The 12,675-nt window shown below is 45.4% G+C and overlaps 1 protein-coding gene across 1 annotated transcript in view; it reads right to left on the reverse strand.

The window, feature by feature from the left end:
• Nucleotides 1-12,675, reverse strand: part of LOC119963790 — a 1,053,439-nt gene that overhangs the window by 559,512 nt on the left and 481,252 nt on the right. Inside the window, exons 78-79 of the mRNA XM_038793076.1 lie at nt 4,161-4,300; nt 3,298-3,430 (exon numbers count right to left, since the gene is read on the reverse strand). Coding sequence (XP_038649004.1) covers nt 3,298-3,430; nt 4,161-4,300 — 273 coding nt within the window. The remainder of the gene's footprint in view (nt 1-3,297; nt 3,431-4,160; nt 4,301-12,675) is intronic.

Genomic DNA, 12,675 nt, shown 5'->3' on the forward strand with positions numbered 1-12,675 from the left:
AAGGGCTGGGAACTCGGCCCATCCATCAGCTGTGAATCGCTGCCGGCCGTAAAAAAATGGGAGGGCATCGGAACAGCGTGGCCGTAAAATTTTACGAGCCACGCTATTCTCCGCACCGTCGGGAGTGCGGAGAATCGCGCCCAAGGTAAAAGTGATGTAAAACAAAAAATGCTGAAAATGCTCAGCTGGTCTGGCAACACCTGAAGAGGAGAAAAAAAAGTCAACAGGTTTTAAGCAGATGGGAGGTGATTAAAAAAAGTGGGAAGGTCTGTCACAGGGTGAAAGGCAGGAGAAATTAAATGACAAAAGAGTTGTCAATGTGGGGAATGTGACAAGATGTGGCCAGAGGAGGCGTGAATCGCAGAATAATGAGCAGCTGCTGTCTCAAAGCAGAAACAAGAGAAAAATGGGTTAAAATCAGAAGTTGCAAACGGAAAGGAACCAAAATGGGGCCTGGATAATGATATAAAATTGTTGAACACGGTGTTGAATCCAGGATGCTATAAAGCACCTCACCGATAGTTGAAGCGGTGTTTGTCAAACTCTATTGGAATAATGCTGCTGATCAAGGACAGAGAGATCAGCAAGACAGCAAGGCTAAATAAACGTGATGCAAGCTGAAATGTTGGATACTGACATAAAGCAGAGCGGCTTCACATGTCGGGGTAATGGATTCGGGGTGGTGGAAAGGGATTGAAGTATGTTAGTGCAATAGGTCACTAAATTCAACAGTAGAAACAGATCAAAAAATGTGTTACACTGGATAATGAAGTTTGAGGAATATTGCGAGTCAATAAGGTAATATTCCATAAAATACGGGCAGGTATACTGCGGTTGATTATCTTTTCCATGTCACCTTACTTACTTTGTAAAAAATTTTTAGTGCACCCACTTAGTGTTTTTTTTCCAATTCAGTGTGGCCAATCCACCTAACGTGCACATCATTGGGTTGGGGGGGTGAAACCCACGCAGACATGGGGAGAATGTGCAAACTCCACACGCACAGCAACCCAGGGCTGGGATTCGAACCCGGCTCCTCATGGAACATGGAACATAGAACAGTGCAGCAGAGAACAGGGGCTTCGGCCCTCGATGTTGTGCCGAGCATTGTCCGAACGCAAGATTAAGCGATCCCACTCCATGTCATTCTGGTGTGCTCCATGTTCCTATCCAATAACTACTTGAAGGTTCCTAAAGTGTCTGACGCCACTATCACAGCAGGCAGTCCATTCCACACCCTAACCGCTCTCTGAGTAAAGAACCTACCTCGGACATCCCTCCTATATCTCCCACCCTGAATCTGATCGTTATGCCCCCTTGTAACAGCTACATCCACCCAAGGTAATAGTCTCTAACCCCCTCATCATTTTCTCAACCTCTTATGTCACCTCTCATCCTCCTCCGCTACAAAGAGAAAAGCTGTATCTCCCTCAAACTTTCCTCATAAGACCTATCCTGCAATCCAGGCAGCATCCTGGTAAATCTCCTTTGCACCCTTTCCAATGCTTCCACATCCTTCCTGTAATGAGGTGACCAGAACTGTACACAATGCTCCAAATGTGGTCTTAGCAGGGTGAGGAATAGTTGCAGCATAACCCCGCGGCTCTTAAACTCAAGCCCCCGTTAATAAACGCTAACACACTATAAGACTTCTTCACAGCTCTATCCACTTGAGTGGCAACCTTCAGAGATATGTGGACATGAACTCCAAGTTCTCTGTTCCTCCACATTCCTCACAACCCTGCCGTTGACCCTGTAATGGGCATTGAATTTTTTCCACCAAAATGAATCACCTCGCAATTATCAGGGTTAAACTCCATCTGCCATTTTTCAGCCCAGCTCTGCATCGTATCAATGTCATTGATAAAAATCACAAATAGCAAAGGACCCAGCACTGATCCCTGTGGTACACCGCTGGTAACTGGTGTCCAGTCTGAAAATTTGCCATCCATCACCACCCTCTGTCTTCTCAGTGCTGCAGTCCCAGTGTAGCCACTGTGCCACATGCACCCCTTCCACCTTCAGCAAAACGGGATGGGGAAATATTGTTTCAAATTCTCTGAGAAACAGACATCACTAGTTTAACTTAAATGGATAGCAATCTGCTGATGTCATCCAGTAAAGTTACTTCAGACTGTGAAACTATGTTAGATAAATACAAATATGATTGTTATTTACCTTTGCATGGACAAGTGACGCGCAGGTAGTGGGGAAATGGGGTGAGGCCGATCATTTTTCTATGAGGAATAGATAAGGGGTTGGGGAAGCGGGTCCATCAATAAAAGAGGAGGCAAGTTCAGGGAGGCATAGATTAATCAGGGGTTGGGTTATCACTGCTGCCTCACAGCGCCAGAGAACTGGGTTCAATTCCTGCCTCGGTAGATTGTCTGTGTGGCGCTTGTACGTTCTCTCCGTGTCTTTCTGGGTTTCCTCTGGGTCAATCGATTTCCTCCCACAATCCAAAGATGTGCACATTAGATGGATTGGTCATGCTAAATAGTCCCAGATGTTCCGGTTAGGGGGTGCTTCAGGGATTGGGCAGGGGAGTGGGCCTAATTAGGTTCCTCTTTCAGAGGGTCGGTGAAGACACACAAGGCCAAATAGCCTCCTTCTGCACTGTCGGAATTCTATGGTTCTATAGATTTATCTGGCTGAAGGTGCAGTATGGCCCAGGAATATTGGACACAAGCAGGCTAGCCAATGAAGCCAATAGATACACTTTGCAACAGCAGAAGCAGAGAATCCAGGGGAACATACTAATCCCACACCCCATCCTGAAGGACATTGTGATCTGTTGCACATCACAATATGCAGCATGTGCTTTCCATGTCACTTTGTCCTCTTTTCAATACGTATTTGAAGATAATTGCTAAGATCACAGAATCGATCATAGACTTTTGCAGTGCAGAAGAAGGCCATTCGGCCCATTGAGTCTGCATCGGCTCTTGGAAAGAGCACCCTACCCAAGGTCAACATCTCCACCCTATCCCCATAAACCAGTAACCCCACACAACACTATGGGCAATTTTGGACACTAAGGGCAATTTATCATGGCCAATCCACCTAACCTGCACATCTTTGGACTGTGGGAGGAAACCGGAGCACCCGGAGGAAACCCAAGCACACTCAGGGAGGATGTGCAGACTCCGCACAGACAGTGGCCCAAGCCGGAATCGAACCTGGGACCCTGGAGCTGTGAAGCCATTGTGCTATCCACAATGCTACCGTGCTGCTCCGTGCTGCCCCACGGTACGCCAAGGAAAGACAAATGGAGATTTTTATATGCTAAAGACTTACATGTACGCTGGGAGGCAGAGACTTCATCACTTTTCTTCTTGTTTGGGTAGATGGCAGTAAGGGTAACATCATATAAGGTGTCAGGATCCAGGTTACCTAAAACCTGGCTTGTCTCTTTGCCATTTATAATCATCTGGAAGAATATGCAGAAAGTGAAGGTCAAGATACGTTCAGTGCATGAAACCAATTTGTTTTCTGCAAACTGATTCCCTTAATTAAATGGGGATGTTTGAATTTAATATCACTCAGGGGGCCACAAAGACCTTAAAATCCTTTACCATCCCTTGGCTGCAGCCACCTTTCCCAATGGCATTCCCTCGTGGTCACGTGGAGTATTTCTGGAGAAATTTCAATTGAAGGAATGAACTAATTTGGACGGTTTTGTTCATTACGCAAATGCTCTTCTTTGAGTGGGCAACTGAGCCCAACATCTCGATACTAAAGAGCATATGGTACGTGCGGAAAGCAGTTTTCTGATCACCTTCTAGTACAGTAATGCCATTCAGAAACAACGTGCTTATGCTTTTGCAGGTTATGCTTTCAAGAGCTCATCCCACCCAATTGGTTTTGGCTGATCACCAAATTTTCCAGTCCTGCCCGTGACTGCGTGTCCCTGTTGGGAATGGAAAATACCTGCTGTTTTCAGTGTGATCATGCCCCCACGACCAACAGAGAATGCAAATCATTAGCAAGTGTGGAAAGGATTACAGGGATGCAATGAAACATCGTTGCTGGAAAGGAGGAACATTTTCACACATATACAGATCTGTCTGACAGCGGTTTTGCTTCACACTCACATGTTGCAAGGCAAATTTAAAAATCAGCTGGATTTACACAGAAGCAGAAAGTATGGATTTCATCACCTCTTTTTTGTCCCCTCCCCCAGATGGAACCCAGCTGATTCTGTACTGGTGTGCCTCCTCCGATCCATGATCCCAGTCCAACCGAAAACCTTTTCTCGTGATGTCCGAGAAGCGTAGGTTTGATGGTGGTTGGTCAACCGCTGTGTGAGTAGAATGAGACCTTAAATGTACACATGTAGCAGAAAGGTAACAGAATCTGACAGAGCAGAAATGAGTAGAGCACATCTGAGCAATGATTTGAGATACTGGTAATGATCGCCAACAACTTGCATTTATAACAGTGCCTTTAATGCAGTAAAATGTCCTGAGGCACTTCAGAACATAGAACATCCCACAGTCCAAAGATGTGCAGGTTGGGTGGATTGGCCATGAAAAATTGTCCAAAATTCTATGATTAACCTAGGACAAAAGTTCGGCGCAACATCGTGGGCCGAAGGGCCTGTTCTGTGCTGTATTTCTCTATAACTCTATAGAACAGGGCAGGCACTTCGGCCCTCCATGTTGTGCCAACCTGTGAAACCACTGTCAAGCCCATCTGCACTATCCCATTATCATCCATATGTTCATCCAATGGCCATTTAAATGCCCTTAATATTGGCGAGTCCACTCCTGTTGTATGCAGTGCATTCCGCTCCATTACTATTCTCTGAATAAAGAGGCAACCTCTGCCATCAGTCCTATATCTATCTCCCCTGAATTTAAAGCTATGTCCCCATGTGCCGATGATTATCATCCGAGGAAAAAGTCTCTCACTGTTCACCACATCTAATCCTCTGGTTATCTTGCATGCCTCCTTTAATTCAGCTCTAAACCTTCTTTTCTCTGACGAAAACAGCCTCAAGACCCTCTGCCTTCCCTCATAAGATCTTCCCTCCAGACCAGGCAACATCCTGGTAAATCACCTCTGCACCCTTTCCAATGCTTCCATATCCTTCCTATTATACGGCGACCAGAACTGCCAGCACTGCTCCAAATGCAGACGCACCAGAGTTTTGTACAGCTGCAACATGACCTCATGGCTCCGAAACTCAATCTCTCTAGCAATAAAAGATAACACACCAAATTATTAATAGCACTATCTACCGGAGTGACAACTTTCAGGGATCTATGTGCATGGACACCGAGATCTCTCCGCTCATCCACACGACCAAGAATCTTACCATTAGCCCAGTAATCTGTCTTCCTGTTATTCCTTCCAAAATGAATCACCTCACAATTTTCTGCATTAAAGTCCATTTGCCACCTGTCAGTCCAGCTCTGCAGCTTATACTGCTCCTCTGTAACTTGCAACATCGTTCCGCACTGTCCACAACTCCAGCGAGTTGAGTGCCATCTGCAGATTTACTCACCCATACTGCTACGCCCTCCTCCAGGCCATTTATAAAAATGAGAAACAGCAGTGGCCCCAAAACAGTTCTTTGTGGTACACCACTAGTAACTGAACTCCGGCTGAACATTTCCTATCAAATTTGTCTTCTTCCAGCTAGCCAATTTCTGATCCACACTGCTATATTACCCTGAATCCCATGTCTCCGTGTCTTCTGCAATGGCCCACCATGCGGAAGCTCATCAAACGCTTTACTGAAATCCATGTACACCAATCAACTGCTTTACCCTCGACCACCTGTTTGGTCACCTTTTCAAAGAACTCAATAAGGTTTGTGAGGCACGACCTACCCATCACAAAACCGTGTTTACTATCTCTAAGCAAATTATTCCTTTCCAGATGATTATAAATTCTATCTCTTCTGAGACTTTCCAAGATATTGCCCACAACAGAGTACGGCACACTGGTCTACAGATACCGGGGTTGTCTCTATTCCCCTTCTTGAACAAGGGAACAACATTTGATGTCCTCCAACCTACTGGCACTATTCCTGTAGGCAAAGATAATATAAAGATCCAAGCCAAAGGCTCCGCAATCTCTTCCCTTAATTCAGAGAATCCTATGATAAATCCCATCAAGCTCAGGGGACTTAGGTATTTTCACACTTTACAGAATTGCTCACACCTCCTCCTTTTGAACCTCAAGTCCTTTAAGTCAAGTAGCCTGTACCTCATTATTCTCCTCAACAACATCGTCGTTTTCCTGTGTGAATACTGATGGAAAAATATTCATTCAGCACCTCTCCTATCTCCTTGGACTCCACGCACAACTTTCCTTGACAGGCCCACATCTTACCCTAGTCATTCTTTTATTCCTCACATACCTATCGAAAGCTTTAGGGATATCCTTGATCCTACGTGCCAAAGATTTCTCATGTCCCCTCCTGGCTCTTCTTAGCTGTCTCTTTAGATCCTTCCTAGCTAACCTGTAACTCTCGAGCGCCCTAACTGAACCTTCACGTCTCATCTTTACATAAGCCTCCTTCTTCCTCTTGACATGTGATTCAACTACTTTAGTAAACCACGGTTCCCTCGCTTGACCACTTCCTCCCTCCCTGACAGGCACATAAGTACATAAGAACTAGAAGCAGGAGAAGGCCACATGGCCCCTCGATCCTGCTCCACCATTCAATGAGATCATGGCTGATTTTTGTGGACTCGGCTCCACTTTCCGGCCCGAACACCATAACCCTGAATCCCTTTATTCTTGAAAAAGCTATCGATCTTTCTCTAAAAAAACATTTCATGAAGGAGCCTCAACTGCTTCACTGGACAAGGAATTCTATAGATGCACAACCCTTTGGGTGAAGAAGTTCCTCCTAAACACACGCCTCAATCTATTTCCCCTTATTTTGAGGCTGTGCCCCCGAGTTCTGCTTTCACCTGCCAGTGCAAATAACCTGCCCACATCTATCCTATCTATTCCCTTTATAATTTCACATGTTTCTAGAAGATCCCTCCTTCATCCTTCTAAATTCCAACGAGTACAGACCCAGACTATGCAACTTCTCGTAATCCAACCCCTTCAGCTCTGGGATTAACCTAGTGAATCTCCTTTGCACAACCTCCAGTCCGTCCTTTCTCAGGAAAGGGAACCTAAACTGAACACAATACTACAGGTTTGGCCTCACTGACATCTTATACAATTGCAGCATAACCTCCCAAGTCTTGAACTCCATCTCTTGAGCAATGAATGACAAAATTCCATTCTCTTTCTTATTCACCTGTTGAAACTGTAAACCAATATTTTCGACACATGCACGAGCACACCCAGGTCTCTCTGCACAGCAGCATGTCTTAATATTTTGTCATTTAATTAATTATCCTGTTTGCTGTTATTCCTACCAAAATGGATAACCACACATTTGTCAACATTGTATTCCATTTGCCAGACCCTAGTCCATTCACTTAACCCATCCAAATTCCTCTGCAGGCTTCCGGAATCCTCTGCACTTTTTGCTTTACCACTCATCTTAGTGTCGTCTGCAAACTTGGACATACTGCTCTTTGTCCCCAACTCCAAATCATTGAAGCAAATTGTGAACAATTGCGGTCTGAGCACTGATCCCTGAGAGACACCACTAGCTACAGATTGCCAACCAGAGAAACACTCATTAATCCCCACTCTTTGCTTTCTATTAGTTAACCAATCCTCTATCCATGCTACTACTTTACCCTTAATGCCATACATCTTTATCCTGTGGAGCAACCTTTTGTGTGGCATCTTGCCAAAGGTTTTCTGGAAATCCAGATATACCACTTCCATTAGCTCCCCATTATCTACCGTTCTGGTAGGGTCCTCAAAAAATTCCACTCCATTAGTAAGGCACGACCTTCCCATTTATGAACCCATGCTTCGTCTGCCCAATGGGACAATTTCCATGCAGACGTCTCACTATTTCTTATTTGATGATAGATTCCATCATCTTCCCTACTACCGAAGTTAAGCTAACTGGACAATAATTACCCGCTCTCTGCCTACCTCCTTTTTTAAACAGTGGTGTCACGTTTGCTCATTTCCAATCCGCCGGGACCATCCCAGAGTCTAGTGAATTTTCGTATATTATCACGAGTGCATTTGCAGTTTCCTGAGCCATCTCTTTTAGCACTCTGTGACGCATTCCATCAAGGCCAGGAGACTTGTCTACCTTTAGCCCTATGGGCTTGCCCACCACTATCTCCTTCATGATAACAATCATCTCAAGGTCCTCACCTGTCATAGTTTCATTTCTATCAGTTACTGGCATGTTACTTGTGTCTTCCACTGTGAAGACAGACCCAAAAAACCTGTTCAGTTCCTCAGCCATTTCCTCAACTCCTATTATTAAATCACGCTTCTCATCCTCTACAGGACAGATATTTACCTGAAAAGCCCCTAGTCGCCACGTTCCGGCGCTTGTTCACTCTTATAATCTATCTTTCTCTTCTTTATAGCTTTTTTAGTAGCTTTCTGTTGCCCCTTAAAGATTTCCCAGTTTTCTAGTCTCCCACTAAACTTTGCCACTTTGGATGCTTTTTCCTTCAATTTGATACTCTTCCTTATTTCCTTAGATATGCATGGTCGATTCTCCCTCTTTCTACCGTCCTTCCTTTTTGTTGGTATATACTGTGAAAAATCGCTTGGAAGGTTCTCCACTGTTCCTCAACTGTTTCACCACAAAGTCTTTGCTCCCAGTCTACCTCAGCTAGCTTTTCTCTCATGCCATTGTAATCTGCTTTGTTTGAGCACAAAACACTACTGTTTGATTTCACCTTCTCACCCTCCATCTGTATTTTAAATTGCACCATACTGTTATCGCTCCTTCCGAGATTGTCCCGAACTATGAGATCATTAGTCAATCCTGTCTCATGATACAGGACCAGATCTAGGGCCGCTTGTTCCCTTGAAGGTTCTGTTACATACACTTCTCGGAAACTATCACGGATATATTCTATAAACTCCTCCTCCAGGCTGCCTTGACCGACCTGGTTAAACCAATCACCATGTAGATTAAAATCCCCCATGATAACGACTGTACCATTTCTACATGCATCAGTTATTTCTTTGTTTATTGCCTGCCCCACCATATTGTTACTATTTGGTCGCCGATAGACTACTCCTATCAGTGCCTTTTTCACCTTACTATTCCTAATTTCCACCCAAATGGATTCAACCTTGTCCTCCATTGCACCGATGTCATCCCTTACTATTGCCCGGATGTCATCCTTAAATAACAGAGCTACACCACCCTTACCATCCACTCAGTCCTACCGATTAGTTTGATATTTATCAAGGACTACTATAAAAGTCCCAAAGGCCTTGCTCACCCCCTCCGAGTCCCCAACTAAGTTCCAATCCCCATCAACTACTTTCCCTATTTCCATCGCTGCCTCCCTTTGTCTGAGCTGCTGTGCAATCAACCTACTGGCCTTTTCCCCATGTACACCGCTTCCTTCACCTTCCTGAGTTCCTCCACTACCTTTCCTGTAGTTAACAAACTAAATTCTGCCTGCAGCCTCCGGCATTCCCTCAACAGCCCTGGCTCTGGAGCCTTCACATACTTCCTACCCACTCGTAGGCTCTCTCTTACCAGTCGGTCCGTCTCTGCCCTGTCCGTGTTACAGTACTCACCCCAATCCAACGCCGGCACCACCACATCATGGCTGTCCGTCCTGTCACTGTAAGTCTGGATCTAGATCAGGTCCCCTCTCAGCACCGCCTCCAGCGCTTCCCAGACCACCGCTGCTGAGACCTCCCCCGTATCGTTTATCTGCAGGTCGTTCAGCATCCACTTCCTCAATCTCTCGCAGACCACCTCGTCCGCCAACGGCCCCACATCCAATCTCCACTGTGGGCGTCCCTTACTGTCCACACTGACCTGCAGGTCCACCCAGTACGGAGCATGGTCCAATATCGTAATTGCCGAATACCCCGTATCCACCACCCTCACCAACAGGGCCCTGCCCCCAACAAAGAAATCTATCCCAGATTACACCTTGTGAACGTGGGAGAAGGAAGAAAATTCCCTGGCTCTCGGCTGCCTAAATCTCCACGGATCCACCCCACCCCCTCCCACCTACTCCATGATCCATTTCGGCTCCTTTGCCATTGCTGGCACCTTGCCCGTTCTCGAACATGACCGGTCCACGCCTTGATCAACAAGCATGTTGAAATCCCCACCCATAATCAGCCTGTGCGATCATCCCAGGTTGAGGGTCCCACTGAACTTTAGGAAAGGTTGACAGGATTTATTGCTGCTGTTGCACGGCATGAAAATACAACAAAATATTTTTCCCCCACAAAAGACAAGGGAAAGGTGATGTAAAAACAAAAAATGCTGAAAATGTCCAGCTGGTCTGGCAACACCTGAAGAGGAGAAAAATAAGTCAACAGGTTTTAAGCAGATGGGAGGTGATTTAAAAAAGTGGGAATTTCTGTCACAGGGTGGAGGGCAGGAGAAATTAAATAACAAAAGCGTTGTCAATGTGGGGAATGGAACAAGATGTGGCCAGAGGAGGCGTGAATCACAGAATAATGAGCAGCTGCTGTCTCAAAGCAGAAACAAGAGAAAAATGGGTTAAAATCAAAAGTTGCAAACGGAAAGGAACCAAAATGGGGCCTGGATAATGATGTAAAATTGTTGAACACGGTGTTGAGTCCAGGATGCTATAAAGCACCTCATCGAAAGTTGAGGCGGTGTTTTTCCAGCTCTATTGGAATAATGCTGCTGATCAAGGACAGAGAGATCAGCAAGACAGCAAGGCTAAATAAAGGAGATGCAAGCTGAAATGTTGGATACTGACATAAAGCAGAACGGCTTCACATGTAGGGGTAATGGATTAGGGGTGGGGGAAATGGATTGAAGTATGTTAGTGCAATGGGTCACTAAATTCAACAGTAGAAACAGATCAAAAAATGTGTTACAGTGGATAATGAAGTTTGAGGAATATTGCGAGTCAATAAGGTAATATTCCATAATATATGTGCAGGTTTACTGCGGTTGATTATCTTTTCCATGTCACCTGACTTACTTTGTAAAAAATTTTTAATGCACCCACTTACTGTTTTTCTTCCAATTCAGGGGGAGTTTAGCGTGGCCAATCCACCTAACGTGCACACCATTGGGTTGGGGGGGTGAAACCCACGCAGACATGAGGAGAATGTGCAAACTCCACACGCACAGCAACCCAGGGCTGGGATTCGAACCCGGCTCCTCATGGAACATGTGTAGCCACCTAAGATGGACACTGGGCTACAAAAATGGAGGACTGCTAAGGCTGCAGGGAGAAAACAGTCTTAGCAAGGACAAGCAGTTTGCAGAAGGCTAATTAGCATTCTGCACATACAGAAACCAGTTTATGGCCAGGTGCAGAATCTCAGCTAAAGGTGTAAATGGCAACAACGATTTGCATAGTAATGAGGTGATCTAGATCCAGGCCCACACAATAGAAACATTTAGGTTTGAATGGATACTTTGAGTGGACGCCCAGACGAAACGGCACCATAAGTATCCATCACAAAGCACCATAGAGACCGCCCCACCCATCGAGAAGCGACCCTCAGATTGGGGGGTTTGGAAAATATCGATTGGGAGAAGACCCAATCGATATACAGCAGGTAGAGACCACCCCGAAGAGGCACGGACTTTGGGGGGACCTATAAAAGTAGACCCCACACATGGTCCGGTCTGTTGTTGCTCCGGCTTGCCTTTGTCTTGGCTCCGGCTCTCTGCTGTCTTCATCACTTTGCTGATACATCGCATCCTGACTCCAGTTCCATCACCAGCCGTTGAGCCACCAGCCATCGAACTGTAAGTTTCACCACCACGATCGCTACGTGAGCCAGACTTGCTAGACCCTGACGACCTTTAACATTCTGAGAGTTGCAGACCAAGAATGGGACGAAGGCCTCGCTCCCTGACCTTGCCTGTTCCTGTTTAGATAAGTATTTTAGTCGTTTAGTTTAGAAGTAACTTAGTCTCTTTCGCGTATGCATGTGTATTTATTATATTTGTTATAATAAATATCAATCGTTTGAACTTACTAATCGGTGTACAGATTTATTACTTTGAACCTGACCTTGATATACTTGTGAGGTGTCTAAATACGACACCTGGCGACTCCGAGCATAATTACATACACAGAGCATATACATAGTAGTGTTAAGCACACGGCCTTTAAACGGAGGCGTGTTAATACACTCCAATAAAACGCGTAATACACTCAAGTAAAACGTGCAACATTTAGTGGCGACTCCGCCGGGACGCGGTTACACGTGGCACCCCCACTCCGTCGAGGACCCTGAAATTTGAATTAGAAATCTGAGTAAAGAAAAGAAAAGAAATCACAAGTAATCAAGGTGTTCAAACGAATAAACGTAATTCGGAAGTGTGTTTTGTGCATGCGTACTAACAGGGTTGTAAGGAAAACCTGAAAGCATTTTTGTTGCGACAAACTTTCGGGAGTTTTGTGAACGGAACATAGCGTAAGCCTTACCCGTTTCGTAAAACATAACCTCAACACCCCCTGTTCCAAATTAAAGTGAGTCAGAGAAAATGGCCATGCAGGCAATGGAACGCCTCATGAACCCAGAACGGTTTGTGGTCGCAGCGACCAGCAGTAGCCGAGTAAGTCAGTGTCCCGTGTGGGA

Source organism: Scyliorhinus canicula, chromosome 3 (genome assembly GCF_902713615.1).
Source record: "Scyliorhinus canicula chromosome 3, sScyCan1.1, whole genome shotgun sequence".
Taxonomy (NCBI): Eukaryota; Metazoa; Chordata; class Chondrichthyes; order Carcharhiniformes; family Scyliorhinidae; genus Scyliorhinus; species Scyliorhinus canicula.